Source organism: Triplophysa rosa, linkage group LG3 (genome assembly GCF_024868665.1).
Source record: "Triplophysa rosa linkage group LG3, Trosa_1v2, whole genome shotgun sequence".
Taxonomy (NCBI): Eukaryota; Metazoa; Chordata; class Actinopteri; order Cypriniformes; family Nemacheilidae; genus Triplophysa; species Triplophysa rosa.
This window is the reverse complement of record NC_079892.1, coordinates 10,101,028-10,128,720: the sequence shown is the minus strand read 5'-3', so window position 1 is coordinate 10,128,720 and position 27,693 is coordinate 10,101,028. Positions and strand designations below refer to the sequence as shown.

At 37.9% G+C, this 27,693-nt stretch overlaps 1 protein-coding gene and 1 long non-coding RNA gene across 2 annotated transcripts in view; one reads left to right on the top strand and one right to left on the bottom strand.

Annotated features, from left to right (window-relative positions):
• The window catches only part of LOC130552220 (uncharacterized), a 59,996-nt gene extending 42,990 nt beyond the window's left edge, over positions 1-17,006 (top strand). Inside the window, exon 3 of the long non-coding RNA XR_008962695.1 lies at positions 16,901-17,006. This is a non-coding gene — a long non-coding RNA (uncharacterized LOC130552220). The remainder of the gene's footprint in view (positions 1-16,900) is intronic.
• Positions 15,585-27,660, bottom strand: fbxl22 (F-box and leucine-rich repeat protein 22). Its single transcript, XM_057330420.1, has 2 exons — positions 23,236-27,660; positions 15,585-17,114 (listed from the first exon to the last, which is right to left on the bottom strand). Exons 1-2 carry the CDS (start codon positions 23,568-23,570, stop codon positions 16,766-16,768), a joined length of 684 nt encoding a protein of 227 aa, XP_057186403.1. The 5' UTR covers positions 23,571-27,660; the 3' UTR covers positions 15,585-16,765.
• Between the last annotated feature and the right edge of the window lie 33 nt (positions 27,661-27,693).

Here is a 27,693-nt window from a genome sequence, read left to right as displayed (position 1 = left end):
TCATTTAATTTGATGACAATATTACAATGAAAATATGTTTTTCTTTAATTTACACAAATAAATACAGAATTATCTATTTACAAAATAACTTACATTTTTTTCCATAATTATCTCAGCAAATAAAATATGCAATAAAATTACATTCATTATACATATCAGTGAAATGGAAAAAAAACTTTTTTCTGCATGATTAAAAGAGAAGATTTTTTTAAGTTTGCCATCCTCCCCTCTTTACGTCTGCATGTCTGCATTTAAAAAAAAAAGTATTGGCCAAACGTTTCGTTCAATTTTGATCCGAGCCTTCACAGGAAATATGAAGGAAAGAATTCCTCAAGAAAAATGATGTGTGCATAATTACTTTGACCACCCCCAAACCTCTCATCCCCGTCGACCAGCAACTTGTGATGAGACCTTCATCATGTCTTCTCATTATCTCAGCATCCCGTGTGCTTGTGGTGTCTTGGCCGTATGCACTTTGAGCTTATCCTCCCACACTGTTTCACATGGCATCTGGTCTGTTCTCCTCCTGCACCGATCGCGTCAGCAGCGCTCAGTCATTCGACAAAGACTGGCGAGGAGTGCTGGAGGCAGTCAGTCACAGACACACAAACCTCGCTTTTTAATCCTCGGCTCCTGCGACAACCGTTTTCTAAACGTCTGAAGAGCCAACCATTTAAAACTGTTATTCTCACTCCATTAGTTCCATTTACATTTTCAAATTGAAATGTTAAATTTAGACTTTTAAATTGAAACTTTCAAAATCAAACTTCCAAATTAAAAATTTAAATGATCAAATTAATTTAGGATGCTTAAAATTTTTGGTAAAAGGGATAATTTACCCAAAATAAAAATGATTTTATCATTTACTCACCCATATAACATATTATATCTTCATGACTTTCTTTCATATGCAGAACACAAAAGAAGATATTTTGAAGAATGTTGGTAACCAAACAACATTGACCCCCATTGACTCTCATTATAAGGACACAAAACCACAGAGACATTTCTCATGATATCTTCTTTTGTGTTTATTTTCTGAACTCTACTTTGAAGTTTATGTTTGAGCTGTCTGAGCACAAATTCGGATGGATGCAGCTGCAGGTGGTTTAACAAAGACAGAAGTCCACAAATAGACCCACAGGAGAATTCAAGCCCCACTTTACCACAACTTTAGTTCATTTTGTCTCTGCCCCAAGCCAAAAAGAACCACTGGGAAATTAAAACAGGCATTATTAGATCACCTATCAAGACACACGTCGCACAGGAATAAATACACATTGTTTAAGTTGCCAATTTTAGGTATTTTTTGTAAGCTTGAATATATAAAGAACAATTTCTGAAGTTGTAAGAAACCTGGTGTTATTTGAACAAAAGCACAATTCATTTGGTTCCCTCCCAAGGGGTTAAAGCTTTCATAAAAAGTTCACCCTCAACTTCTTTTGAACATGAAAGATGTTCACTTTCATCATTTCTTTGTATTTGCCAGGTGCAAAGCATAGTGTGATTATAAGTCACAGGTACAGAAACTAAGTCTGTGAGTGGTAAAAAGAATCAGACACATACGAAGCCCCTCACTCCCGTAGGCTTCAGGTAACAGACAGCTTTGGGATTAGATTTGGATGAGACCTTCATCATGTCTTCTCATTATGCTCAGCATCCCGTGTGCTTGTGGTGTCTCGGCCACATGCACTTTGTGCTTATCCTCCCACACTCTTTCACATGGCATCTGCTCTGTTCTCCTCCTGCACCGATCGCGTCTCTTAACCAAATCTGAAGTGCGATCTCACACAATGGTCCAAAAAGAGCTCCGATCACCACACAGGGGAATTTCTGATGGTATATGGTTTCGTAGTTCTAAGTATTTAAGTCATCTAACACTTAGATGTGGTAGATGACTCGGATAGGTAGTGATAATGTCATTCCAAAAGTGGAAGAATTTTAGTGTTGTGTAAAACTTTGAGATAAAAATTCATTTTGAAACATATCTGAAGCTTATTTTCACTCATGATAATACTAATATGACTCAGAATACTCAGAAACAAATGTATAGTGTAGTATTAGGCAATGTAAGTCACCTAAAAATGAATAGCTCGCCAAAAAAGAAATGGTCATTCTTTAATGATTGTTTACTCATCCATGACATGGCAAACCAGCATTATTTGTCTCCTCAGTGGAACACAAAAAGCGGAGATGTTAGTCACAAAAACAGCACAAAAATAATAACAACAGCATCATAAACTAGAAATGTGTCCAAACACATCTACAGCATTAAATGATGTCGGTGTGACCTTGCCCATCTTTATTGCCGATTACAAGTTTGAATATAACAGGTTTGGGGCAATGTGATGACTATTTTGCTGTAAAATGTTTCTTTAATGTCATCTGATGCAGCACTTTAATGCTTTATAAGAAATCTTAGACTCGATCTTGAAGCGTAAGCTATAGCTTTTAGATAAACAGAATGATCGTGTGTTGTGTTTGTGCCCATTATGTGGGTGTTTGTGAGTCACCTGCCCGTCTGTGTGTTGCTTCATTTGCTTTGTTTGGCAGGCGGATCGTGTTGTGGCAGACAGGCTTTTCTGCCTAGACAACACAGCTGGCCTGTCCTTGAGACGGCCTTGTACTCGCATCACTGTCTCTCACACACATACCTGTGTGTCCTCGTCCACTCTTTTTGCCCATTTTGTGACTCTAGCTTACAATTCTGGGACCCTTACATTTCTGTCGGGCCCCTGTTTGTTTTTTAACCCCTATAGCTACAGCCCTGCATGTACAGTATATGTAAGTGGGTTTTGTGTGAGGATGCAACCTTGTCACAGGGTTTGACTCCTGTAAAGCGACATCTGTTTTACAAGAGAGAATAAAGCCCAGCGTTAGAGCCCAGACAGGGTCGCGTCTCAGGCTACCACTTGCGGATTAAAAAATAAACACTTCATTGCAACTTGACCCAGTCTATCTTTCAGTAGATACAGGCTTTGGCAAGGCTGACAATGCTTGCTTAAGAAAGTCTGCAATGGTACTGTGGAACAGTAGCTGAGTACATCTGGCTTGAATACCTTTAGAGATTATTTCTGTATCTCATGGTCTGTCTACTTTTCTTCTTCAATGAATACGCAATGGAGTGGCTCAGAGATGACGTATTTTTGTAGGCTAACCCGGAAGTAAGTGTTTGTCTTGCGCTGGTTCCCTCGACCGAAAGCCTATGCCTTTTTCCCATAGACCTTTGGAATATCACACAAAAAAAGATCTGTGATTATTCATGATGTTTACACGTTTTGTCTATCAAGATCATCTTTACAGATCAACACAATAGTTGCTATTTTTGAAGCCTAAATACAATCGCCAGAAGTAAAAAGCTAACATGAGGCTATACTATGGTCGCTCGATATCAACGTCACCACCACCAAGCCTCCGACAACTTTCTCAAACTTTATTAAAAATGTGTTCCCTGGCCAGTGTTGGGTAAGTTACTCTCAAAAAGTAATTAATTACTAGTTACTAATTACATATTCAATAGTGTAATTAGATTACTGTACAAATTACTTTCTCCAAAAAGTATTTAGTTACTTATTACAAATTACTTTCTATATCCTATATCAACCTTGATTAGTTAAGTGATTCAAGGATAGGCATGAAAGGCTCTTTTAATTCATTCAAATAAATAATATTAAACTACATAAAGTACTCTTATTAACTGACCAAAGTATTACAAATGTGAGAATTATACATTAAAGCACGGATTTTAAAGTTAGACTTTGAATTTTTATGTCAATTCCACCATTACACACACATATATTACACAAAGTATTTAGTTTAATTACATCAGAAGTAACTGTAATTAAATTACAGAAAAAATAAGAGTAATCCCTTACTTTACTTTTTCAAGGGAAAAGTAATTAAATTACAGTAACTAATTACTTAGTAACTAGTTACACCCAACACTTTCCCTGGCAAGTAATTACTCCGTGAATGAATCCATAACAACGATTTTAGACATTTGTGCCCATGTTGTATTATTTGTGAGATTTATATGCGCGATGACATCAAACGTCCCCGCCAAAGGAAGTAGTCGCTTTTAGCAAATTGTTAGCAACAGCCATTTTAAAGACACAATAAAGGTTTGAAAAGTCACAAGTTGGTTATATCTGGTGTGTTTTATGCCATAGATTAAAACGTGAAAATATTTAGAGTTTTTTTTAGCTGCAGACCTTATTTCAGGCGATTTACCAAAACCCCATTCAAAAAACCCATAGACTTTGGGGCGATGGAACGGGGATTCCGGGGTCCGGAATACGTTATCTCTGCGGTACTCAATGCCTATAGTAACATTAAGCCTAAACTCTGTCATCATGCACTTACCCCAGCTGAAAGAAAAACAAAAGTTTGAAACAACATGCGATTGGATTAATGACGACAGGACCTTCTGATGAACAAACAAAACTTTGTGAACTATTCCGTCAAACCAATTTCTTACATTTTGTTGCAAAACGCCCATAAAAAATGAAAGATTTATAAACCGAAGCCTCCTATATACAGTATTTCGAGGAAGTATGAAGTGTACCGAATGCCCCTAATTCACACCCCACGGTGTCGGAACGTTGCTTCATCAGAACAGTGATTGGCAGGAGAGCTCATGGCTGAGGCAACATGGCTCCAGGCAGAGCAACCGCCAGGTTGATCCACAGGGAGCGAAGGAATATTCTATACCAGGAAAAGCTGGCTTCAAAGCGGACTTACTGTGCATTATTAAAAACCTCCTCGACACCTGCACAGTCGGCGGGAGACGCAACAAATGCACAGTGAGGGCAGAAATGCATGTACGTGGGCGAACGCATCGCGCATTCTTCCACGCCAACGTGCGCAGTGCAGGTGTGAGTTAAGATATAGCCGAGATAAAGGTGCAAATTGAGACTGAGACACACTGTAGATGATAACATTAGTCTAGGATGTCTGCAAGAGTTTGAACAGTGGCCTGTTTTATAATTACTTTGTTCAGCAGGCATCAGTTAACACATCTATGTTGATACTGCAAAGAATAATAGGGCATTATGTTACCTTGGTCTTTGTGCTTAAGGATTTTGAAATCTAGACCTGAGGATTTTCCAAGGATGATTTGATGTTTGCTGTGATCTATTAAAAAAAGTTTGGGAGATCTCAGAGGTAAATTTATTGTCAGCTTTGTTAAGAAATAGGCCACCCTAAAGTCTTTAACTGTATTTATACTTCAAATCCTAAAATATACATCTGATATTGTCCTTTAATTTTATATCTAAACTAGTGCTGTCAAATCGATTAATTGTAATTAATCGATTTCAAAATAAATGTTCGTGTTTATGTAATATATGTGTGTGTGCTGTGTATATTTATGTATGAATGCACACGCATACATGTATATATACATAACAAATATTTACATGAAAAAAAATTATATTCAAATATAATTTATATTATGTATAAATATACTAAATATATGTTACACATATTTCTTAAATATATACATGTATATACAGAAAAATATACACGCCACACACAGATATATTATATAACTACAAACATTTATTTTGGAATCAGTTATTCTCGATTAATCGATTTGATAGCCCTAATACAAACATATATGATATGCAATCTTTTGAATAATTTGCTGGTTTATTATCTGCTTTAGTTCATCTATAATTACAGCATGGCTAGTTTTTTACCTTCACAAGAAAATAGAAACACACTACACACTTTTGTGGCTTATTTTTTGGATTCTATCGTCTGCATTAAGCTACAGTAAATGGAAATTATTTTTCCATTTTTTTCCATTCTTATTATTGATCTGTGCAGTACTGTGTGAAACTGAAAGATCTGGCCATTGAGAAAAGATGTGGAGCCCCTGGATTAGAAAACATTACATTTTGCATTCAGGTTGGCTGTCAGATGATATGTGGACCATCGTGTTCTGAGACACACAAAAGCAGAAAAACAACAGTCCTGATATTGATGTTTCCTCTCTGTGGACATATGAGATTACTGAAAGGATCAGATAACACACCCGCTCTTGCTCCATCCTCGGTCCGGGGCAGACGAATATAAAAATACTGTCCAGCCTCCCACATCTCCATCCATGATCCATCGCTCAATTTTTGTCATATTGCAACATAAACATGCCTGATGTTTCCCTGCAGGGATTTTAGAAAAGCAAAACTGAAGGTCCAAACCCACTCCAACCATTTAAGAGAATCTATACAGCGGATGTCTTTATACTTTGAGGATGAGACCTTATAAATAAATAAGGAGGTGGCTCATCTTGGGCTCTCAAACAGCTCTTCGTCATACATTCTCTTTAAAGTGGCACACACACACACAAAGCACAGTAAACACACCTGCAGACACAGCTAAGCCTGCACTTCAGCTCTCCATTAACATCAACTTCCTGTTCTTTACCACCATCCACTGAAGGAAAGAAGCTGCTGTCACAACTCAGATAAGGGCACACACACATATTCACCATTAGATCTGGTCTTATGCTAATTCAATTAAACATGAAGGCAACAGCAGGGCTATTAGGCACATTAAAACATCTTTCTCAGAAGCCTCTAAGCGTAACTAAAAGCTCTCTCATGTACTGTCAGACTAAGTTTAAGAGCAACAATTATATATTAACACTTTTTGATGTGAATGTATAGAATTAAACACTAGGGGACTGTACAACTGGACAGCACGAATTTAGAAAATATATGAAATTGTATGAATAGCTTGTTTTCCTTACTTTTGTATGTCACTTTAATTAAAAGCTAAATGGTTAAATGTGAATGTAATTTTAGATAAAGTTTCTTTTTAGTTGGATTTTTTAATTGTGACAAAAGTAATTTACGAAATTTAACATTTAAAAAATAAAAACAAAGTAAAGTGATTGTTCATTATGGTAAGGAAAATACTGTGAAAAAAATGTGTTTTTTTAAAGACCTAAAAGCCTTCCTTTTATTTTTGCTAAATATTATTTATGATTTCTTTTGTTTTGATTTTGCAGAGAAATTACTTTGTGAGATTCAACAACTGCTCTGAATACCATCGACTCAACAAAATCTAATTTCTACCCTCTTCTCAAAGATCTCATTGGTTTTTCCATGAAAAATCGTATTTACAAAAGCATATTTTTAAATGTTAAAATATTTTTTAAATCCTGCTAAAGTCAGTAAATCAGTAACCATGCAGCACTTAAGCCAATGCACCAAAGTCATAATCATTATGCCGTCTTCTTTGCATGCAGTATCACATCTGATTTAAGCGATTAGCCTTGTTCATAATTTCCCATCATTTTTCGCGTTGCGTGCATTCGCATTTATAATACGTCCGTCTAAGCGGCCAGGGCGTCCGTTCCGGCCCCATACGTTAGTGGCCAACGCGTCCGTTACTGCCCCATACGTTAGCGGCCAATGCGTCCGTTACTGCCCCATACGTTAGCGGCCAATGCGTCCGTTACTGCCCCATACGTTAGCGGCCAATGCGTCCGTTACTGCCCCATACGTTAGCGGCCAATGCGTCCGTTACTGCCCCATACGTTAGCGGCCAACGCGTCCGTTACTGCCCCATACGTTAGCGGCCAACGCGTCCGTTACTGCCCCATACGTTAACGGCAAAGGCGTCCGTTACTGCCCCATACGTTAGCGGCAAAGGCGTCCGTTACTGCCCCATACGCTGACTCTGGAAATAAAATTCTGCATGCCTCACGTTGACTTCTTTATTTGTATATATCTTAATCCTTACAGATCACTGGAGAATATATATTTCCTCAGACCAGGGGCGTCGCACCCATGGGGGATACTTTTCCCGGTGAGAGGGTTCAACACCCGCACTTTTTCAGCAGTTTTTCCGCAGTTTTGCACAAACGCCTTACAGCAGTCGCTCCTCCGTTTCTCTGGCCGCTCTGTGTCTGCGCTCGCTGCGGCTGCCTCCTCTCCCCTCCCTCTCAAACATGACACCGCCTTTGAGTGTAACCGGCTGATGATTGGCTGTTCTGCCTTAAGTCCCGCCTCTCTTGGTGTGTTAGATTTATCGGTCAGCTCGTGCTGAGGAGGCGGGAACTTATGGTTATGGTTATTTACATCTCCCTTTTCCAGGTACTTTGAATGAGTGTTTATGCTTTCGAGGTTTTTAAATAAGCTTGATATGTGTTTGGGAAGATGTTCTGTTTATGTTTTGTTGACATGTCGAGTGTTTTCTGTATTATATTTCGTTTTTTAGACTAATGCTAATTGCTAATTGGGATATTGTTCAGCAGCTAGCTAAATTCGGTTATGTATGTGGCATGCAATGTATAAATTAATTGTGATGAAGAAGAGAGGGAATTGACGAGGAGGAGGTATTTTATGGGTTTATTGCCAGTGCAATTGATTTTGATATTTTGAGCATTGTTTGTTGATTAGCTGAATACTTTTGTGGATACTTACCTGTTGTGTTTGATTGTACCTGTTGAAGAGAAAAAAGTGAGAAATGATGTCATTGTTTGCATACCTGTTGAAGAACTATGAAAAAAAGTGTATATTATTTTAATGTTTAAAAACAGTAAATTGTTACATTATTTATACCACCAGTGAAAAGGCTTTGTGTGGGCGTTTTTTGTTTTTTATATCTCCCCTTTTCAAGGCGCAAGTAAGCAAAATTTATCAGTCACAGTCCTGTCAGACCCATGTCACTATCAAGCTTACCACCGAGTGTGTTTTTATACTTTTCTAGTATCACTCATTTAAATGGGAAGCTTTTTATATCTTGTATGTTATACCTTTTGTACCCTTCTGTCATTGTATTCATCGTTTTTATTGTTAACAAACAAACCACATCCATCCCCCGCACTTTTGAAAAGCTTGCTACGCCCCTGCCTCAGACACTTCCCCCATCTCTGGTGGAACTTGTGTGTAATGTTTTCGTTGGCCACCAAATAAAACTGCATGGAGCTAATGTGGAATTAAAACTCCTAAGGAGAGATAGACCACTTCAGTTCAGATCACTTTCTTTTAACTAAAGTAGAAAGAAGAGCAGGCACACGTGAAAAAATGGCGGTGCTCTGATGTTTCTGACTAAATTAGATTCTTTGAACCCTGAATGTTGCATATTAAACAACTTTCCAACGCTCTGGATTTTTAGGAAAGCTAGTTCATTTGGTAATAAAATGCTCAGCACCAATCCACAGACAACAGACTGCAGACCAGAATGCATGAAATAAACCAAAGTCTGACACTTAATTGTTACACTTTCATAAAAATACCAACTAAACGTCTTTATTTGTAATCTACCACTGCATAGAGCAAAGTCCAGAGCTCTGTACTGAACAGTGTATAATAATATAAAGTAAACTTACTTTGAACTCAGACAAGCAACAGCTTTGCTTAAAAAAGCGACATTCTGAAGGTCTGTGTGTTATTCGGTTCTCTCCGCACACATTTTCACCTCAAACCATTATTATGTAAGGTCCTCTTACTGGTTTCAGGCCTCAGTTCACCCCATCCTAAAAACAAACCACGTGCTAATGTGTGAGCACTATATACACTGTCATATGAATATTTGACATAACTGCAATATGAGATGAGAAATCATATTTTCCTTCATCCCTAGTTTAAAACGATAATTATATAACTCTAACAACAGATTTAAATTGTTCAAATTTTTGGATATCTGACATCATAAAGCTAAAATATTTGCATACTGTATGACCACGCATATTTACACGTGCTTTCTTGTAATTTGGCGCACCCAGATGAGGACAATTTCTGGATATTAGTGAGTTTGAGTTTTAAGCTGTGATTCGTAACTTTCGCCTCTATAGAGCTTGTTAATCGACGTCACGCCGTGTTGAATGTTGCGCCATCTTGGGAGGATCGCTACTTGTGCGTTCAGTGCAGTGTTTTGTTTTTCTTGTTTGATTAGGAAATGTAGCTATGGTAGGTCGGTCTTGCTGTGTTAAAAACTGCAATAACATTACGCAGAGTCATTCAGGAAAAGCCCCTGCTTCTTTCGATTTCTCCATATATCAAACAAAACAAGTAACGGTATATAAAAAAAATAAGAGCAGTGGAGTATTATCCTCCCAAGATGGCGGCGCCACCGCAACAGGCAACATAGGGCGTGACGCCAGCTTCACATTCTCTATATCGCCATCAAAGTGCAGATTTGTTTATGTACTTACAATATCTGTACATGCACCGTAAAAAATACCTATAAAAAACAACAATATTTTGGCAGCTGGGGAAGCAGAAAAGAAACATAAAAAAATATTTTGTAAAGTAAAATTAAATTATTTTTGTTATTTTACACCAAAACACTGAGTTCGTACCTGTTGCTCACTCCATGCTAAAAAAGTGTTTTTAATGACAGCAACAAAAAAACACAGCTCCTTTAATTCTAAATGAAGATGCATGGTACCAATAACTTGACTAACAAGATAACTGGACCTTATGCATGACCCATCTTGAAAAGTCATCTACGCTATGCAAAAACCGTTGTAAACACTTATCTCAGGACATGTGAGATGCAACTGAAATGGCTGTGGATGTGTGCCGGGGTCTGAGAGAGAAACCAGCACACCAACAGCCATTTCTGGATGACATAAATCAACTCCCCCTCCCATTCCTTTCCGCTCAGCGCGTGAAATTCACTACAACGTGACTTCCCTCCCACAGTTTTTCTGAAACAGCTCGTGGCCCGAGCTGCCTTTGCATTCCACCGCCCAGAGGGAGAGAAAGAGACCGTGTGTTGTACATGTATGTGCGAATCTTATGTCACAACATGTGAAGCAGCCTCACCAATAAAAGACCTCTGCAGCATTTTTATCACCTATACCCCCTAACCTTTACATTTTATATGGCATATGAGGACCAGCGACAGGCACGTGAACGTGATGTTGTCTAGTCATTGCGGATCTGAATGCAAACGTGTATTACAGGCCTGTCGTATATCCATAGAGCCCAACAATCTGATTTCTCTTTAATACATACATCTGTGTATTAAAGTCTGGGACGAGATTAGACTTGTACAAACTGACACGTACAAACAGATACAGGCTGATAATAACTCATTTCTATAGGCAGCAGGAAAAGCCTGCAGGACATTGGCTCATGTACAGAAGCTCTGGCCCAACCGTATAATCCCACCTGAATGATTGCACCTGACAAAAGCGTCTGTGGTTCATTTTATTTTGGCATGCAGTTGCTTTGAAGTGTATCTAAACTGCTGTGAGGCATTTAAGTTCTTGATCTCAAAGCAAATAGTGGTTTGATAAAAGTCCTACTTAAAGCAAGTCTGCATTGACGGCGATTAAATCACTGGATGTAGACGTGTCTGGGTGACATCGGGTCACTTTTGTAGAATTCCAGTAAGCTACTTCAGTGGGTGGGATTTATATAGGCAGCAAAGTATTATTTCACTTTGTATTATTTGTATTTTGTATTATTACCTGGGTCCAATTCAGGTTGTGTTTATAAGTGTTATATGTTGGTCTGTATTTAATTGTGTATAAATTCATGTTAAAGATACAAGTCATCCTGATATTAATAATTAGGCATGCGTGATATTATCAGCCGATATTGACATAAAAATACATTTTCGGCATTGGCCCGATATGAAAAACCACGCCGATATGTGATGCGCTTTAACAGTAAGATTGTTAGATTTGTGCTACAAATGATACAAATCTTTAAAAATCTTCAATAAGAAACAGTATATATTTATTACATGCAGTGATAACTCTGCAGTGTTAGATTTTTTGTTTGAATGAATGAATCAGAATGAAACAAAATGGTTCCCAGTATATACAAAAGATATGTAGACCTATATCTGCATTGGTGGCTAAAATGAAAATATCGCCCTATCGAATTTCAGCAAAATTCTCAAAATTATCGTGCGCTCTATGACACTGATAGGGACTGCATGGATAAAAAGTAAAAAAACTAAATAAAGACAACAAATATTTGAAACATGCTTTGTTAGCTCCCCAGAAACTCCTCAGGCAACAGTTGACCCAACTTCACACTTTACAGTAACCGCAGAAACAAACAAAACTATGGAATGATTCTGCGGACTATATTAAAAAGGAATTGCAAACTGTATTTGCAAATACGTTTTCTATTTGTTCATGTCAAAATTGTGACATAATTCAAACGCAATTGCAAACTGTTTGCATTTGCATTTACGCGAACGTACGATGTCTGCCAAATTTCAAAAGGAAAAGCAAAGTGTATTTGCAAATGAATTACCTGTGTCTTACGAGTTACGACCCTGCCAGATTTAAATCGGAATAGCAATTCCCCGTATGCTATTTCACTTCCTCTGGCGTCGCGTATTAAGCCTGCCAAAACTCAAATGAAATCGCAAATCCCTTTGCATTTGCGTTTCCTCTGACTTGTACAGAAACCTGTCAATCAATGGCGGGGGTGGGCTTATTCAACGGGGTGTGTTTGTATCGGGAAGTGACGTCATTCACCGTCAACTGGAACTTAAGTAGATACATACATATGATACAGCTAAACACATTAGGAGTGAAGTTACAACTGCACTCACAATCGGCGTTGAAAACAGTGCAGTTTTCAGTTTTTTGTTTGGAAATAACTCGCGCTGGAAGTCTGGGCTCAGAGCGGCATCACTTAGCATGTGAAACTTCGGTGCAGGATGGATAATCATCACCTTCTGCAACATTCCTCTAAACATGTTTGTTTATGATATTCGTTTTCACAGTACTCCGAGGACATGAAATTTCTTGACAACGCTGTGACCGTATTTTGCATCATGATTAATACGTGTTGTAAACCATAACAAAACATGTTCACTTTGTATGAATAAACAGCATCCTGCATTATCATTGTTGTTCATTATGCATATAACAAGTTAATAATAAATTACAAAAGTACGTGAATTCTACATCTCTTTATTTGTGTATCATAACATAGTGAGACAAAGACAAACGTGTGCTCCAGTGTTTTAGTGCGTTTGCTGGACACAGAAGTAGCTGTCATCTACAAATTACTGGATGGAGTTGTTGCTGTATTTAAAATTTAATTTCCGAACAACCTTTTCAACAACATGTGCAGTAAATGAGCCCATCAGGTGATGCACCAACCTGAGAAATTCAAGTAATTATGATGAATCCACACTGCTTCAATATGACTTTTATTGGTAGCTCATTGAGATCTGTTTGTGTTCATCTGTTTATCGAGCCCGTTGAACTTCTGTAAATTATACTTGTTAAATACCGCAATTGTGATTAATTGTAAAGATTTTCTCTATATGAAACTTTGCATCTGATCCTCATTTGTTCCATTATTGTTATTTTGGCTTTTAGCTGTAGCTGAATCCCTTTTAGCCACAACCGGTGTCGCCCTGACGGTGTCACCTTAGTGTTGGACTGACTGCCACCACTGCGACGGTGAATGACGTCACTTCCCGATACAAACACGCCCCATTGAATAAGCCCACCCCCGCCATTGATTGACAGGTTTCTGTACAAGTCAGAGGAAACGCAAATGCAAAGGGATTTGCGATTTCATTTGAGTTTTGGCAGGCTTAATATGCGACGCCAGAGGAAGTGAAATGGCATATGGGGAATTGCTATTGCGATTTAAATATGACAGGGTCGTAACTCGTAAGACACAGGTAATTCATTTGCAAATAGACTTTGCTTTTCCTTTTGAAATTTGGCAGACATTGTATGTTCGCGTAAATGCAAATGGAAACGGTTTGCATTTGCGTTTGAATTATGTCACAATTTTGACACGACAAATAGAAAACGCATTTGCAAATGCAGTTTGCAATTCCTTTTTAATATAGTCCGCAGAATAACTCCATACAAAACTGCTTCAGGCAGACAACATACATTTATCCCACTGTTATCTACTGTACAGACAGTCTGTCAACACCCTCTCAGCTTCCCCCTGCGTGTTAGTTATCTGTCAAAAAAAACTTTGTTTAAACTATGATTCTTCACCGCCTGATTGCTTACAGTTGAGCACATACATTTACTGTAGGCTAACTTTTACAGCCTTTAAAACCTGCATGTCAGACCCATTACACTATCAGAAAGCTTGTGAAACATTAACTAGATCGCATAACCACGTGTAGCCAAAAGAAATACCTGACAGTAGATTTGGGCAATCACGGCACCCTAATCATGTTTCATGGCTTATTTAACCTCTCACAAACACTTACAAAAGAAAGTATTCAAACACAAAATTGGGAAACTCAAAAAGGAATTTGCTGAAGGCTGTTGCTTACATTCACAGGGTTTGGCACTAAATTTGAAGGTTGGACCTCTTCTGCAGGGTCCGGTTGGCTTTATAAGCACACTAAAATCATCCTATTATCACAGGGAGGAGTCAGTGTTTTGGATGTCTCGTTCGACGGTGACCTTCAGGATCATCACTAGGAATTCTGGGGTTTTAATGAGACCTGTGAATCATTCATACATTTCATCCCACTACACTTTTATCCAAAGCATTAATAGGTATTGTAATTACTTATATTACATAACTGCATTTTAAAAAGACAAAGTGTAAAAATGCCATTTCAGCCTTCGCAACTCAGTGCCAATAAAAAGATGTTAAGCTTAACAATAACATTATGGAGTATTTTTGGGCCAGAAGGTGTGACGTTTCTTCATGTAGCTTTAATTACGCCCTGAGGGAGGGTTGATGAAACTGTACTTGCATGTTAAGCTGGATCACATACACGTGAAAAAGGTCAAAGAGTTTCTGCAGAGAAAGAAATAATTATGTAACTCCTCAAGCAAGAACGGCTATTTTTGTGGAGGGCAAAGTTGGGCTAGGGACGATTTGAAATTCCTTTCTGCATGGGGTATATGACATGACTTGAGAAGTCCCTCGGAAGAGCTCCAGAAAAGAATGGAGCGCCACCCACTTGTGCGAGCCACAATTACGGCGCAAATAGCACAGTCACGTGGAAAGCACAGACACTGGCCAACCTACTTCTACACTCCTCTAGCGCTTACATAATGTTTCTAATCACAACACTGCCAAAAGGGCCAACATGGCCTCAGATAACTTAATGCATGCAGGCTTTAGGTCATAACTCGCCGCTATGGCAGATGAGATAGTAACGGCTTGTCCCTTTGCACCTTTCAAAATGAAAATGAACCTTTAGAATTTAACATTTAAAAACATTGTGGCTGATTCGTTAAATCAACGAGTCCAGTGAAAAAAAAACTGAAACATTGTTTCAGTAACAGTTTTTAAAAAATCTTCCACCAAATAAAGTAGTTCTTTAGCCCAAATGCATAGTGAGATGAGATCGCAGGTACTACACCACGTCAGCTTTAGTATGGAAAATGTTGTCACAAAATACGATACATTTGCTGTCTATCCTGGAGTGTTTATTATCGCTATATCATCGCTGTCCTTCTGAAACCTCATATGTTCAAATTCGTTTTTCTTTACAGGAAAAACACTGTACTTTTTAATGATTAAATACTGTGTTGTCAAAGTTTATAAGCAATTTTTAATACATTTTATTGGTTAGATATTTGCAAAACCCAGTGACAAACATAATGGGTGACTTATAATAATGATTTATGGCAAAAAATAAAAATCACCTGGAGATACAAGGTTTCTTTTAATAGGAATTTTAATCAAATAATGGTGGACGCAAGCAGTTTCCAATCAGAATAAATTGTACTTGTGAATGCTGAAAGTAGTTTATAAACAAGTGTTTATGTTTAATGGAGAAATAAAAATATAAAAATGTCAAAATTCATTAAGAATTGAGCCAGTTCATGATCTGACAGAATTCAGCAATAAAATTTCGCATCCATTCCAAATTTTCATACATTTCTCACTTAATGTGCATTATTTGTCCTTCACTTTTGTTGCAATAGAGTTTTAAACCTTCCTAAATCTGTTAACAACTAAAAAAGATAAATACTGTACAAATGAAGCTTTGCAAGTCACTTTTCCCAAAATCAGTTGATGTCACATTATGGACTTACAAACTAGTAAGTACCAACCCAGGAGGATTTAGGATTCACAATTGGCTATTAGGTGTTGTGCAGTGTTACATTTATACTGTAGACAGACAGGTGTTTTCATATGAGATCCATATGATATCTGTTACTTTATCATGTATTGTAATACCACTTGTTCACTCAATGTATCCAGCAGCCTGGACTGAATTATCCTCAAATGTATTACATTGTTAATTAAATTATGTGCTGTGCCAAGTTCTTTTTGCATAACTGGGAAGAAGTCCAAATACTCACAATGAGGAAAAAATGAAATATGAGTATTTCCAGAGCTAAACTTAGATTATGCATGCTGTGTTGTTATATATTTAAATAAATAGAGTTCAATATCAAAATAGACTTTGGTTGTAATTTGTGTGGTTGGGCCAGTTATTCTTTGTCCTGTTTACTTGACCGACAAGTCATTTCAGGAAATGCAATATACAAACAAATAAGAAATAACTCATGCCAGTGAAGGTCCAAAGAATGAGTACTGGAATTATATGAACCAATTGCTGATAACACAAAAGTTTCAAAAGTTGGAAGAGTGAATATAAATATGGAACACTGCAGTGACATTGAATAGAAAACGTAATATATGAAGGCTTTACAAGAACTTGGAAACCTTTAAAACTACAAAATAAGGAATGAGAAGAAAACCCACACATTTGACACTTTTAACAAGTAAAAAATAATAAAACATCTAAAAGAGGAATATTCTGAATGTTCAACTTGACAGCATCAACTTGAGGTCTTAAGATCTATGTAAATGTCTCATAGCTCTCAGGAGAAGATCAGGAACTTCTGCAGAGCTCTCCTGATCTGCGTCTTCTCCTCAGGCTTGCTGTCTGGAATCATATCTGCACTGTGTAGTGCGCTCAAGTGTATTTCTGGTCTCTTCTCTCTGACCTCCTGTAGCCCTGCCTGGGTCACGTTGCGGCAGAAGTCCACCCTCATTTCTGTGAGATTGTGTCCAGGGTCCACCACAGCCTGCAGGATGGAGTCTGTCATCCGGGAGCAGTTCTCTAGACTCAGACTGCGCAGACCCCTGCAGCTCCGAAGCACATTGATGACATTGTCATCCGTTATGTGGCCGCATCCAGAAAGAGTCAGAGAGAGTAAATTCGGACACCTGAGGTAAACAGAAGAAGTTTTTGTTTGTTAATTGACAAAAAGTTATTAATAGAGACAATATTCAGTATATACATGTCTGTTTACTGTTTAAAAGCCCATATTAAACTCGCTAAAGCATAGTTAATGAGTAAAAGTTAAACTTTTTAAATTGTTAAAATAATATATTTTGTTTTAAGTTTTATTAATATTTTAAATTCACTTTTAATTTTATATTTTTATGCTTTTGTCATTATATTATTTATTTGTTCATTTTTATGTTGCTACACAACATAAACTATTTTTATTTTTATTTCAGTTTTATTTTTATTTGTTTGTAGTTAATAATTGAAGTGCCTCAAACTAATTTCAATTTATTCCTGAGGCAATAGTTCGATTTTTTTTGTAAATATTTTGCCCAATATTTTATTTTATTTTCTTACTCCTTTACCGATATAAATAAGCCATTCATAAGTTGATTCGGAAGAAAAATGTCAACAATTTTGCTCTGCGGCACTGTCAGCTTTGCTGTATTTGTTTAGGTGCCAGTCCAACACAACAACATTACTTTAACCAATGACATGAACTAGGGGCGTGGCTTTTATGAAATGACACATTTCATCTTTAATGTCTAGACTGTCAAAAACAGGATATGATTTACTCGAGTGTTGCTCCAACAAACACCAAAGATTAATTTGTTTAGGGTTTGTGGAAAACACACCTGTTTGTGTAGTTGTGAATGGATCAAGGAAGCGTCAAGTGGCAGACTTTGTAATGTCCAATCCAAGCCATGTAGTCAATAGACAGTAAACATTTACATTTATTCATATAGCAGACGACTTTGTTCAAAGTGACTTACAAATTATATTTTATTATTTTGTAAACAAAGCAAACAATGGCATAGTCAACTACAAAGCTACAATGAAGTATTGATATAATGATATACAACAAGCATAATTGCTATAAATAAAAATAAATAATATTGAATAAATAATACAAATGAATACTTATATAATATAATAATTTATAATACATACTTATAATAACATTTTTGTTTTAATCAACACTAATTCTTGTTAATGTATTATTGTCAGTGAATATTATTATAAAAGCATTACCCCAGTTTTATTTTCAACATGCCACGCGCTAATATCTTTATAAAACATTTACTTAGTCATAATTTGGGGTTTTAAGTATATATTTATGAGATTTACTGAATTAAATGTAATCATTCAAAATGCCGCTGGGTTTGGGGAAGGGGCGTGTCATAGGTTTTATATCTCACACGCTAAATTGAATGATTAAAATTGTTTTGCATACTATTTTCATAAAACAGTGAGCAGTATGTAGTATACATTGCACAGGAAGCTGTACCAACACAGCTATGGTGTGTACAAGTAAAAACCGTAAATGGCATGCATAGAAATCAGTCATTTATACTAACCCTAAAGATGTGGCCCCGCCAGGCATGTGCATGATATTACACTGACCCTAGCGTAAGAAAAACATATTTTTCAGTGTTTGCTGTATCAGCCGTTTTCGCCGCATAAACACAGCTGGTGCTCTGGCTAAACAGCACCAGCTGAAAGCCGAGCCGTTTCTCGTGCCCACACCAGCGAGCTCTGGCAACAGGAGCCTTCTGTGCAGGCTGCTGGCGAGTCGCCTCACTGCGACTGGTTTTTTCTCTGCTGCAGCCTGCCGGTGGACGATCACAGGGTCAGCCCTCGCGCACACTCGCACAGAGAGAGCTAATGGCTGAGGCTTTGAGATATCATTCACGTTCACCGATGCAGATTCTGTAAAGACTTACATAATCTTACCACTTAACCACATGTGAGGCGCATTCCAGCCAGCCCTAAGTGTTACGTGCACTGTCCCAATAACCCCGGCGATGGGGCGGGTCTTAGGATGCATGTGCCGTTGCTTTAATTATCACAGACAGGCATCTGTGACAAAGGGTGTGTTATAAAAGAATCAACAGGAGAGGAAGAATTTCAAGCCTCGGGGTTGGTTGGATGTTTGCAGATAAAGTGTTGTAGCAAGATGGAGCTTTGGGGCCGGCTAGCTTAAGTAAACACGCCTGATATATGCATCGCATCATGCCCTGGTTACATAAGCGAGCCCTCCTCTCGTAGCTCCGCCCCTCCCTTGTGCAGACGTTTTGTTTCATTTGGATTTGTTCGAAACGGACATATCCAGCAGTTATACAAGTTGATTTTCATAATGCAAAGAAAGCAATGATTATTCTTGGCCTCTGAAATGAGGCTGGGGCGGGGGGACGTCAATGCAACTAATGTTTTCCAGAGCAGAAGCTATGAGGTTTCCTGCGTGGGAGTGGCCTGTATAAACATCCCACACGTGGCAGGACATACATGTATGAAATGCCAGGCTGTAAAATATGGATTTTTACAGTAATTTGGTCAAGGGTGTGTCGCTAATGCTGAATGACAAGATCTAGAGCCCTAATAATCCGTCTGCGCCAAGAACGTTCAGAGAAAAAGTCCCACACAACACATGACTGTGGTGAGATGTAGTTATGTTGTTTATTTTAGTAATTTTTTAATAATAGTATTTTCTAATAGCCTGTTTTGAATAATGCCAGTATTTATTATGCACAATATCCAAAACAGATTCACAGGTCATTTCACTCTTTGCAATGGATCCAGAAATGTACAGGAGATTAAAATAGTTATAGAGCATTATTATTATTTGTAACCAGCCATCTAAGACAGATGATTAAAAATATACAATACAACCCTGAAGGTTAAATCATTTAAGACCCATAACGGATCCGTTTTTTTCCTTGGCAACAGTAAGTTGGCATACGCTGTTAAAGAGAAAGTTTTATTTGAAAAAGAAAACTAGATCCACGCTTGAACTTAATGACACCATCTGAGACTCTTCCCCAGGCGCTCAACGTTTTATAAATGTTCCTCCGCAGCTGAAATGTACCGCCACAATGGCGTCAGTGAATGCGCGTGTTTATCTTTATGGGAAAGTGAGAGAAGCACACACACGTGCACACTCGCACTGACTGCGAACGCACATGTCCATTCCACCCACATCAACAAAGAGCTGATTGTAAGCTCCACCTGCCGATGCAAATCCTGAGAGGACGGCTCACGAGGGAGGGACTTTGCCCACAGGATCTTTATTCAAAAATCATCTCTAGTTTTGTTGTATTACAATATTAAAAAAACATTTAAATCTCAAAACAACCTTACAGACTCAGGAGCTGTATGTCCATTTTATCTTTTTTTTCAGTCCTGTTTAAGTCTGTTAAAAAACCCTGTCTCAACATTTATCCATTTCACTTGGAAGTATAAAGGTTTCCTTTTTCATTTTTACAAAGATTTTTTTTGTTGTCTACTTGTAAACCATGTACTGATACAATAAGTATGTGGAAAGCAAAAAAGTTTTTGAAGTACAAGGAAAAACTGTAATTTTCTGGGAGCTGGGACGAACAGCTGGGGGAACAGTTTCGTCACGTAAAATGACAACATGTCATTTTTTTGTCTCTGTTTTTTACCGTATTAAGTGAAAACAGTAAATTCTTTAAAATGACAGGTTTTTACATTATCCTTAAAAAACCTGTAAAAAATAACAGTAAAATTCTGTAAAATGAAAGTTTTTCTTTTACAATGCACCTACTGTATAAACAACATTTTTTACCTCCCAAAAACATACTCGAGAATCCTTAATAATGTTTTTTAGCTTTATAGGGTTCCTAAACTGAAATCCCTTGGAGATTAAAAACGTTTTTGACTGTAGAGTTGTCGAAAGAACTAGAAAATAAAAAATGTAAAAAAATGAAAAAGGATTATTATAAAAAACTATGGTGCTGCAATGATCAAAAACAAATAAATTCATTAATTCATTCATTAAAAAATAAATAAAAGATTATACTGTAAAAAACTAATTTTATAGAATTTTACAAAATATTTGCATATTTTGAAAACAAGTTTGGTGTAAAATTATGTGAAAAACATGTCATTTTACGTTACATCTTTTTTTATTTTACTATCTTTTTTCTAGCGCCAAAGTTTAAAAGGTTTTTTTTAAAGGGTATTTTTACAGTGTACATTAATATAAATCAAATAAACATTACCTAAACCGTTAAAATGACTAGAAACCTTTGTTTTTAGGACTTTTCTACAGCCAAATCCCACTTTTCCCCCTAAGTAAGTTTAAAGCACATAACAGCAGCGGGAGAAACCACAAAGCTCCATCATGTCTTTCGCTATTATTGGCTGCCTGTGAGAAGCTGTGCAGATCTGCCCTTAAAACTCTAAGGGTAATTCAGCTGTGCACTGCATGCTACTCCACAGACCTCATCATGTCAATCAAAACGCCAGGCAAACTACACTACATTCCCAGCCTCAGCACGCTTCCAACGCAAGCCGTGTGTACCGCTAAAACTCTGATGATATACTTCCTCGGAGGTAGAACGTGTTTCTAATGAACTTTGAAGAGATGAAGGTTTGGATCTCCATTACTCAACCCAGAGATGAGATGAATGGCTCACGCTGAAGTAATTTCAAGCTTCCTCTCATTGACGTCTGTTCCTAAAAAAATGTCTGGGACATACGCACGCTTCGTTCATCGCGATGCAGCAGAACCACAGATGTTTGTGATTGTTGAATGTTCTGTCCTAATGTACTTCTCGACACACAACGCTGAAAGATGAGTTGTGTACTGCGAAGCAGAGATACTTAAGAAAACAGTGGGTGAGTGACAGGCGTATCGTTCTGTTCTTCAAATGCTCATGGCATAACATAATTGCACTCTTTTTCACAATGAGATGCGTGTGTTTACTGTACATTCCATACTTTGAATGACAGACTCTCTGTTGACTAGTCTACAGACTGTTCGCAGCTGTGATGTGATGGACCAGTTGTTGCAGGCAATGCGCTAAAGTCATCGTGTTTTGTGTTCTTAGTATGTCTATAATATATGTGAATGAATAATGTTTACATATCTCAGTGTTACATGGACTGAAAAATGCAAGTTTATTGTCAGCACAGGTACACAAAACGTGTCATCCGACACTGAAAGCTGTGAAAAGTTGTCGGATGATGTGTTTTGTGGACATTTTCTGACAAGTCAATTCGCGTTTCTGTCGAGGTGACACGAAGAATAAGTAAACATTGTTTATTTAAATATACGATATTGTAACAATACAAAGCTGGTTGAACATCCAGTTCCAATATATGGACATGTTCACACTTACAATCCAAGCATCTTAATGAATTTGTTTGACGTATTTTACTAAACCGTGTAATAAAATTAATGCGTTCATAATTTAGTTTTGTTTTATATTATATTCACACATTTTTTATTAAGATTTTGTGCTGTTCACCCAACAAATGTTGTCGTTTATTTACCGTCATGTCATTCCAAACCCACATGTCTTTCTGTGCAACACAACAGCTAATATTTTTAAGAATTTTCATGCTTTTCTTCAACATACATTGAAAGCACTATCATGTTCCAAAAAGCACAAATATGATGCATGCAAAATTGCTGATGCTATATACAATAGCAAAGCTTTATAAAAGAAACATAATAAAAGGACAGTTAACCCAAAAAATTAACTTCCCTCATCATTTGCTCACCCTCTTGTCATTTTAAAACTGTATGGCTTTCTTTCTTCTGCACAACACAAAAGAAGATATTTTGAAGAATGTTCCGACAGCATTGACCCACATTGACTTCCATTGTATGGACATAAAACCACAGAGACATTTCTCAAAATATTTCTTTTGTGTTGTGCAGTAGAAAGAGACATGAGGGCGAATAAACAATAGCAGATTTTATTTGGGGGGGTGAAATATCCCTTTAAGGCCATGCAATAAAGTGGTGGAAAATACACTATGACAGCAATAGCTGACAACTAAAATTTCAGTTTGTCACACAAAGCTATTGTCTGGCTTACAGAGGATGGACTGCTTTGGTTTTTTGTTTTTTTTCATCCTTATTTCTGCTTTCGCTGTATTTCCAACCAAAAGATCATGCTGTCACGCATGAAGATGTGGAATGAGTCAATTTTCATTTTAGACTCTTTCATTAACGAAAGTGAACGTGGGACGCATTTACGTTTCCATATGTGGACAAAATGAAAGTTTATACAAAGCAACACTCACATGTGGCAAACACGCTCGAGGAAGTCACTGACGAGACTCTCGTGCTTGCTGCAAAGATCCTTCTGGAATGTGGTCTTCATCCAGTCCTCGATGTTACACACTTTGACCCTGCTGGAGTGCCAGCATATCGCCAGGTACCTCAGCGACGGGCCCAAAACAAAGTTGTCTCTCTTTAGCTCGCAGGGAGACCTGAAGTGGAGTAGCATCCATAGCTGAGGGTCCAGGAAGACATCTCGTAGCCGCCAGCAGGTCAAAGACAGGCTCCGGCGACTATCCTTGTCAAGATGAGAAAAAAGGTGTAGCAAACACTCCTGATCCAGTTCTGTGAGATGCATAGCGAGTTAGAAATGCAGATCATATAGTTACGGACCACCACTTTTACACCAAGCTGTATGCTGGCCTGCAAAGCCACAACGAGACCGTGGCGTGTGTTGCGTGGCCTGGATATCTGATTCTCCTCCAGACTGTGGTCTCGCACAGGCCTTGCACAAATAAGGTCGTGAGGAATGGGGGTTATTTTAGGAGGACAACTGCAGGCATGGTCAAAAATGGAAATGTGTGAGGCACATGGACTCTCCCGGTCCATCTGTCTCCCCGTTTGGACAGGAGGGACGTTTAGCTTCTGTTTAGCACTTGTTAGAGGATTCATTCGGCGCCTTGTGTTGTGGGGGATGGAGCTGATATGGGAAGACGTGAATTTGTGAATCACTTTTCTTGTAATTCGTTCTACTCTGAATATGCGGTACACACTATAAGAGTCTTAACGACTTGTTGGATTTCCAATGAGGTGCAAGTTTTGGTTTACGCTTAAATGCAACCTTTGGTTGACAAATACATATCTGTGCATCAGTTTTTCTGCTGAACTAAGTGTAATTTCGACGTTTTTATAATTGGATGAACTGTACTGAGCTTTAAATAAAAAGTGGCCAACAAGTGCCCGGCGTATGTGGGAACTTCTCGAAAAAGCATTTCAAGAATGCCAAGAGCTGTAATCCATCAAGATAATTTTATAGGCTTTATTAAAAGATCTGAAATGTACGTTTTTATTTAAGCTTATTCATGGTCACTGCATAATTCCCATGCTTGATGATTTTAAAATATTAATAAAAAGAGAAATAATAATAATAAAGAATGGTGTTTCTAAACGTACAAACTGTACTTTACCATCTATGGGGGGTGTAATATCAGTTGTACCGGATCAATTCACCAAGGATAAACTCAATAGGGGATGCGGAAGGCATTCATTTTTGGCAGCGTGTCAAACTGAAGTGAAAGTACAGAGTGAACTTAGGTCACTCAGTACAAAGTGTACAGCAACAGATTTCACAGGAATTCCTATGTGTGTGTCCTTACCAGAAACTCATTTCACTATAGCAGAAATTCCACGTCTTTGTGCATTTTCTGAATGCCTCATAGCCTGCAGTACTGTATTCACGATAGACACAACATCATTTAATGGCAATTTTACAAGGTGGCTATTTCGTATGAAATGTCATTTGTATATTTCAATATCATCTTGTTTCTCACCAGTGATGTAAGGTTTAGAGGTAGACCTTTATTCTTGTTTTTTTTTAATACTCACACAAATTCATACAAAATCGTCACCTTATAAAACAGTTGTAGTAGACTTGATCTCTTGAGTGCACAAATAGTAGACACTTAAACTGCTTTCAGTAACGTTTCTCTCTATCGCCATCTCTGTTTAAAACATAAAATTGCAGATTACTTTACGTACTATATAGGTGTTGAAAAATTTCCTGCGAAATCTGGCACACAGCAGTGGTATAGCAGTGGCGTTCAACTCAACTCAACTCAACTTTATTTATATAGCGCTTTTACAATTTTCATTGTTACAAAGCAGCTGTACAGGAGACACATTGACTACAAGCAAAACAATCAAAGTTGTACCTGCAAAAACAAGAAAAAGTTCTACTGTATTTGAATGTTATAACGAAATGTTAACTTATGAAAGTATCATTTCAAATACAGTAGAACAGCACTTCTATATACCGCTGCTGAGTGCCGCAATGTACAGCATCTGCAAAATGTAACTATTTTCTCATTTTTCCATTTCGCTCTGCTTTAAGTCTCCCCAACCGGAAACTGCCGAGGGTTCTGACCGTGGAACGCGGAAGTCACGCATGCATATAGTCCATTTTACGTTAACATAACACAAATCATTCCTGTCGTCCCAACTTGAATGCACAAGGATGACTAAACATTAAAAATAATGCTGTGACAAAAATGTTAATGTTAATATGTTAATAATAGTAATGTATTTACTATATACATGCTACAATTAATTATATTACACTCTGTGGCATCAGGGGGCACAAACAAGGTAATATTTTACTAATTTGGGGCAGGTTTCCAGAAAAATGTCAAAGCACTTAACTTTTAAAACAGGTCTTGAGACCTGTAGTTCTTTCCACTCATCTTTGTCAAACATTCAGTGAGTGGCCGCTTATATTTTTTTCTGTTTCAAATTCAATACACTGTACACTGTACCATTACTGGAATTCAGACACACAGACAAATGTATTGACTCGTGAGTTCATTGACAAGTGGACAATATGTACACTTGATATGGGACCCGTCTACCTGATAACCACCTGTTCTCATTAGTTGCTCTGGCGAGAGCCATAAAAAGGTTTGGAGAGCCTGCACCAAATGAGTCACTCTCGATGAGTCATGACGCACCAGTGCAACGTGAGATTACCGGCAGCTGTGACCTACGTCCTAGAAAAAAGCCAACTTTTCTCCCCTCCCTAAAGAAGACTTCAGTAAGACACTTGTGAGCGACAGAGAACAAACCGCGCAGATGTTCCTTCCGCACTACGGGAGGTTCTTCCTGGAACGGAGCGCTACCTCACCGGCACGTGACGTGTGGGGAGCCCCAGTGTTTGTCAGCCCCCTTGTGCTCGTGCGAGGGTCTGTGGGCGGTTGCGATTGATAGACGCAGCGAGGAGAACGGAAAAGTAAAGCTCACAAAGAGACTCTTAGCACGCCTTCTTTGTTTCTAAGTGGTTTACGTCATTGAAGCTGTTTAGCGTTTACATTTAGAGTTCTTTGGAAATAGAACAAGACGAGCGGGAACTCGTAGTACATGCAGCGTCCTTAAAGAGAAAGCTACATGACATTGAAGCAAATACAGCGGTTGGAAAAGAGATATACACATTTGCAGTCATGCATTGTGTTTCTCAGAACCCTCACCCTTGGTTGGGAACATCGAGTACGCAACTGTCCAACCCATATGAGGACATACAAACAGAGCAAAATAACACCCTGCTAAACCACAAGCGTTTCACAGGTGTCAGGGACTTTTTATACCTGGGCACACACACCCAGTATAAGACTGACATGTCTAGTGTACGCAATGCAAGTTATTAAATACACCACACCTCTTTAGAGGCAAACGCGTCTTTTAAAAGGCCTCCGATTTGTTGTTGGGAACAAGAACGACTGCAACGCATAACAATGTATTGACTCATGAGTTCATTGACTCTCATCGCAATGTTCTTGCATTGTTTATCTCAGACGGCACAACCGCAGTGCATTCAATGATCACCTGATGTTCATTTGACATCATAACATTATGTAATCTGAGCTTGGAGACATTTCCAACATTCCTTTGGCAAACAAAAGCATGTTTAGAGAGTACCATGTTGAGTGCATCTGAGGAAAGTTATTGAAATGGCATGGGAAAATAAAACTGATGAACTGCCTGTAGCCAGACAGAGTTTCACGTAAGTGGCCAGAATTAGCTGCGAAGTAGAGCACTTTATGGCGTTGGTTAGATGATTGGCTTTATGAGACTTTGTAATAGCTACATATTCCTTTCAACGCTAATTGGCAAATTATTTTTTCAACAATGAAACAAGAATAGAAATTCTAAAGAGAAAATCACTATATGCTTTTTAAAGACACATTAAGATTTAAAGGTCCAGTGTATGAAATTGAGCGGCATCTAGTGCTAGTGGTGATGTTGCGAATTGCAACCAACAGCTCAACCCCTCCCTTTTGAAGCACTACAGTGGCTGACACAGGACCAAGTTGTTGTTACGTTTTCTCTTCTTTGCTGAAGGAGATGAAGTATTTATGAAACGCTCTGTAGAGCAGTTTGTCCGTTTAGGGCTACTGTAGAAACAACATGCTGAATTCCATGTAAGGGGACCCGCGGTGTATAGAAATAGCTCATTATAAGGTAATAAAACATAACGCTTCATTATGTAAGGTCTTTATACACCTCTGTATATTATATTGCATTTCTATCAATAGATCCTGCTTTATATTACATACAACACCTTTAAATAGTCACGCCTAGCAAAAACTTTGTTGTTCAAATGTAAAACGGGATGAGAAAGACTTTTACATTTCAGAGTCATGAGAGGACAACTTAATGAAAACCAGATAGGAACGGTGCATACAGCAAATTGGCACTATCATTTCCTGTGATGA